General features: G+C 50.4%; 1 protein-coding gene across 1 annotated transcript in view; it reads left to right on the plus strand.

Annotated features, from left to right (window-relative positions):
• LOC139225482 (voltage-dependent L-type calcium channel subunit alpha-1F-like) overlaps window positions 1-5,000 on the plus strand; it is a gene marked incomplete at its 5' end in the record, with an annotated part of 31,383 nt that overhangs the window by 12,452 nt on the left and 13,931 nt on the right. The window contains 15 exon segments of the mRNA XM_070856301.1: window positions 387-448; window positions 530-636; window positions 963-1,010; window positions 1,012-1,045; window positions 1,807-1,848; window positions 1,850-1,915; window positions 2,024-2,076; window positions 2,176-2,302; window positions 2,304-2,323; window positions 2,466-2,667; window positions 3,050-3,208; window positions 3,297-3,407; window positions 4,489-4,572; window positions 4,699-4,827; window positions 4,931-4,996. Coding sequence (XP_070712402.1) covers window positions 387-448; window positions 530-636; window positions 963-1,010; window positions 1,012-1,045; window positions 1,807-1,848; window positions 1,850-1,915; window positions 2,024-2,076; window positions 2,176-2,302; window positions 2,304-2,323; window positions 2,466-2,667; window positions 3,050-3,208; window positions 3,297-3,407; window positions 4,489-4,572; window positions 4,699-4,827; window positions 4,931-4,996 — 1,310 coding nt within the window.

The raw sequence follows: 5,000 nt of genomic DNA on the forward strand, positions 1-5,000 counted from the left end.
TGAATGGAGTCTGGTGAGAAACGGTCATTATATCAACACTTCGAAGCCACCAGATTCCCTTGGAAAAAAAAACGGAAAATGTACCTTGCAGAATTTGTGCAGGGAGTTAGTTTGCATCACCTAAAACACCAAAGTCACACAATAGCACAACACAAGGATGAGTTGATGAGGCAGCAGCTCCTGCGTTCTGTGAGCTAAAATGACTGTTTTTGTCAATGGAGTCTGGTGTGTGCAGAGAGCGATGAACTGGACTAGTTCCACTTTTTGTTCCTATGTGTCATTAAGGCACCAACATGTGTACAAACAGGAACCAGATTAATGTGTGTGTGTGTGTGTGTGTGTGTGTGTGTGTGTGTGTGTGTGTGTGTGTATGTGTGTGTGTGTAGATTCTGGGTTTATGCGGACTACGCCCTTCACCTCCATCTTCACTGTGGAGATTCTGTTAAAGGTAAAAGTGCCCTTCAGCTCAGGTGAAGTCTCTCCGTCAGCCTTTCTCCTCGGTTTAATCTCTGCGGTGCCTCTGTTTCAGATGACGGTCCACGGAGCGTTCCTCCATCAGGGCTCCTTCTGCAGAAACTGGTTCAACCTGTTGGACCTGCTGGTCGTCAGCGTCTCTCTGGTCTCCTTCTTCCTTCAGTCAGTATCAAAACTCCGTCAGCAGCCCATCGGCTAAACGCCCAGTGTCCCCAGATCGTTCCTTTAGAACAGGAGGAGATATAATCAATATGTATACTGGGGGGGGGACTTGGGCCCCTGACACGGTCACCACAAGACTTTGGGCTTCACTCTGAACACTAACGAGTCTCTAGATCATTTCAGCGTTCCTCACTTTCAGTAGAAAAGGAAACAGGAAATACTGCTGACCCCTGTGTGTGTGTGTGTGTGTGTGTGTGTGGTTGTGTGTGTGTGGTGTGTGTGTGTGTGTGTGTGTGTGTGTGTGTGTGTGTGTGTGTGTGTTGTAGTTCAAGTGCGATATCGGTGGTGAAGATCCTCCGAGTCCTCCGGGTGCTCGCTGAGAGCAATCAACAGAGCCAAAGGACTCAAGGTAACATCAAACCGACTGTTTGGAGCTGGAATCACAGGCAGGATACACAGGACCAGGATTTAGTCAGGACCAACAGTCCAGGACCAAGATTCAGTCAGGACCAACAGTCAGGGACCAGGGTTTAGTCAGGACCAACAGTCAGGACCAAGATTTAGTCAGGACCAACAGTCAGGACCAGGATTTAGTCAGGACCAACAGTCAGGACCAGGATTTAGTCAGGACCAGGGTTTAGTCAGGACCAAACAGTCAGGACCAGGATTTAGTCAGGACCAACAGTCAGGACCAGGATTTAGTCAGGACCAGGATTTAGTCAGGACCAACAGTCAGGACCAGGATTTAGTCAGGACCAGGGTTTAGTCAGGACCAACAGTCAGGACCAGGATTTAGTCAGGACCAGGGTTTAGTCAGGACCAACAGTCAGGACCAAGATTTAGTCAGGACCAACAGTCAGGACCAGGATTTTAGTCAGGACCAGGGTTTAGTCAGGACCAACAGTCAGGACCAGGATTTAGTCAGGGACCAGGGTTTAGTCAGGACCAACAGTCAGGACCAGGATTTAGTCAGGACCAGGATATTATTAAACAAAATGTTGCACAGTGACTGAGGATGAAACATCATCTGTGTGTGTGTGTGTGTGTGTGTGTGTGTGTGTGTGTGTGTGTGTGTCTCTGTGTGTGTCTCTGTGTGTGTGTGTGTGTGTGTGTGTGTGTGTGTCTCTGTGTGTGTGTGTGTGTGTGTGTGTGTGTGTGTGTGTGTTGCAGCATGTGGTCCAGTGTGTGTTTGTGGCCATCAGGACGATTGGAAAACATCATGATCGTCACGACTCTGCTGCAGTTCATGTTCGCCTGCATCGGAGTTCAACTGTTCAAGGTGAGACTCATTTAACCTGGTTTAGACCTGTGAACTGGTTTAGACCTGTGAACTGGTTTAGACCTGTGAACTGGTCTAAACGTGTGAACTCTGGTTGGTGTGTTTCAGGGTAAATTCTATCGCTGCACAGACGAAGCCAAACACACTCCTGAACAGTGCAAGTAAGTTTATAACAGACAGAGACTGAGGACAGCCCCCCCCCCCCCCAGCATGACACCGTGTGTGTGTGTGTGTGTGTGTGTGTGTGTGTGTGTGTGCAGGGGGACCTTCGTGGTGTATAAGGACGGGGACGTGAACCACCCGATGGTCAGAGAGAGAATCTGGCAGAACAGCGACTTTAACTTTGACAACGTGCTGATGGGGATGATGGCGCTCTTCACCGTCTCCCACCTTCGAGGGCTGGCCGGCGTGAGTCCTGCACACACCTTCACCAACGGCCGCAGTGTTTCCATGGACACCGGTGTCGGTGGAGCTCTGTTAGTGTGTGTGCGGATCCCTTCGTGTGCCCGTAAACACGCCCGGACTGATGACAGGTGTTTAACCCCCCCAGGCTCCTGTATAAAGCCATCGACGCCAACGGGGAGAACTCGGGTCCCATCTACAACTACCGGGTGGAGATCTCCATCTTCTTCATTGTCTACATCATCATCATCGCCTTCTTCATGATGAACATCTTCGTGGGTTTCGTCATCATCACCTTCAGGGAGCAGGGAGAGCAGGAGTACAAGAACTGTGAGCTGGACAAGAACCAGGTAGACCCCCTCACCTGGATCAGTGCCACACACACTTCAGACCACATGTTAAAGGAGAATTACACCACTAAACACCAACTCCAACACTAAAACTTGGTGTTTTAAAGGGTTAGTTCAGATCCAACACAATATCTGTTACACACAACTGAGGCAGCAGCTCTAAAATCCCTGTTTTAGTGAATGTAGTCTGGTGTGTGTGTGTTTGTGGTTAAACCAGAAGGATCTTCCAGGTCTCTCTGTAGGAATTATCTTAATTCATGCATGAAAGGGTTAATGTGATGGATTTTAAACTTCGTCCTCTGCAGACAGGAGCTGCTGTCTGATGTAGATGATGTAGCTCCCTGTCTCCATGGTGACGTTGTACTTCCTGTCTCTCCTGCAGCGCCAGTGTGTGGAGTACGCTCTGAAGGCTCAGCCTCTCAAACTTTACATCCCAAAGAATCCGGTTCAGTATAAGTTCTGGTCCATCATCAACTCGACGGGGTTCGAGTACGTCATGTTTGTTCTCATCCTCCTCAACACCGTCACGCTGGCGGTTCAGGTGAGTCACTCTGTGTTTCCCGCGTTAGCGAGCGCGGCTCCGAGCCGCCGCGTTCAGACGGCTCAGCAGGTTGTTTCCTCTGCTGCAGCACTACGAGCAGTCCAAGACCTTCAGCTACGTCATGGACATCCTGAACATGGTGTTCACCGGACTCTTCACCGCAGAGATGCTGCTGAAGCTGCTCGCTCTCAGGCTCAGGGTGAGGACCCCCAGCACCCCCCTACACACAGGTCTGTGACAGGTCTGTGACAGGTCTGTGACAAGTCTGTGACAGGTCTGTAACAGGTCTGTGACAGGTCTGTAACAGGTCTGTGACAAGTCTGTGACAAGTCTGTGACAGGTCTGTGACAGGTCTGTGACAGGTCTGTAACAGGTCTGTGACAAGTCTGTGACAAGTCTGTGACAGGTCTGTGACAAAGTCTGTGACAAGTCTGTGACAAGTCTGTGACAGGTCTGTAACAGGTCTGTGACAAGTCTGTGACAAGTCTGTGACAGGTCTGTGACAAGTCTGTGACAAGTCTGTGACAGGTCTGTGACAGGTCTGTGACAGGTCTGTGACAAGTCTGTGACAGGTCTGTAACAGGTCTGTGACAAGTCTGTGACAGGTCTGTGACAGGTCTGTGACAAGTCTGTGACAGGTCTGTAACATGTCTGTGACAGGTCTGTGACAGGTCTGTGACAGGTCTGTGACAAGTCTGTGACAAGTCTGTGACTAGTCTGTAACAAGTCTGTGACAGGTCTGTGACAGGTCTGTGACAGGTCTGTGACAAGTCTGTGACAGGTCTGTGACAAGTCTGTAACAAGTCTGTGACAGGTCTGTGACAGGTCTGTAACAAGTCTGTAACAAGTCTGTGACAAGTCTGTAACAGGTCTGTGACAAGTCTGTAACAGGGCTGTGACAAGTCTGTAACAAGTCTGTAACAAGTCTGTGACAGGTCTGTGACAGGTCTGTAACAAGTCTGTAACAAGTCTGTGACAAGTCTGTAACAGGTCTGTGACAAGTCTGTAACAAGTCTGTAACAAGTCTGTAACAGGGCTGTGGACAGTTACCAGGGGACAGGTGATGTAGTCCGTTACCAGGGGACAGGTGATGTAGTCCGTTACCTGGGGACAGGTGATGTAGTCCGTTACCAGGGGACAGGTGATGTAGTCCGTTACCTGGGGACAGGTGATGTAGTCCGTTACCTGGGGACAGGTGATGTAGTCCGTTACCAGGGGACAGGGGTAAATGTTTGCTGATGTCACTGTGAGGTTATGACATCACGCTGTCTTCCTCGCAGCATTACTTCGTAGACGCCTGGAACTCGTTCGATGCTCTGATCGTCGTCGGCAGCGTCGTCGATATCGTCGTCACGGAATTCAGCGTGAGTACAAACACGAGCTGCTGCATTCTGATTGGCCGACAGGGATTTTAGAGTTTGTTGTCAGCGACTCTTCTTCTGCTGCTTTTAATCTCACTGCACCTGTCTGTCTGCCTGTCTGTCTCTCAGAGTGGGGAGGACAGCTCTCGGGTGTCGATCACTTTCTTCCGTCTGTTTCGAGTGATGCGATTGGTCAAGCTGCTGAGTAAAGGGGAGGGGATTCGAACGCTGCTCTGGACCTTTATCAAATCACTGCAGGTCAGGGGCGGGGCCAGCGCTGAGGGGCGGGACAAACAGGGAGGGGAGGTGCTGATGAAGGGGTGGGGTTAATCTGACCTGTCTCACCCCCCCGTCTCTTCAGGCTCTGCCGTACGTCGCTCTGCTCATCGCCATGATCTTCTTCATCTACGCCGTCATCGGGATGCAGGTAA

Source organism: Pempheris klunzingeri, unplaced genomic scaffold (genome assembly GCF_042242105.1).
Source record: "Pempheris klunzingeri isolate RE-2024b unplaced genomic scaffold, fPemKlu1.hap1 Scaffold_725, whole genome shotgun sequence".
In the NCBI taxonomy this organism is placed as follows: Eukaryota; Metazoa; Chordata; class Actinopteri; order Acropomatiformes; family Pempheridae; genus Pempheris; species Pempheris klunzingeri.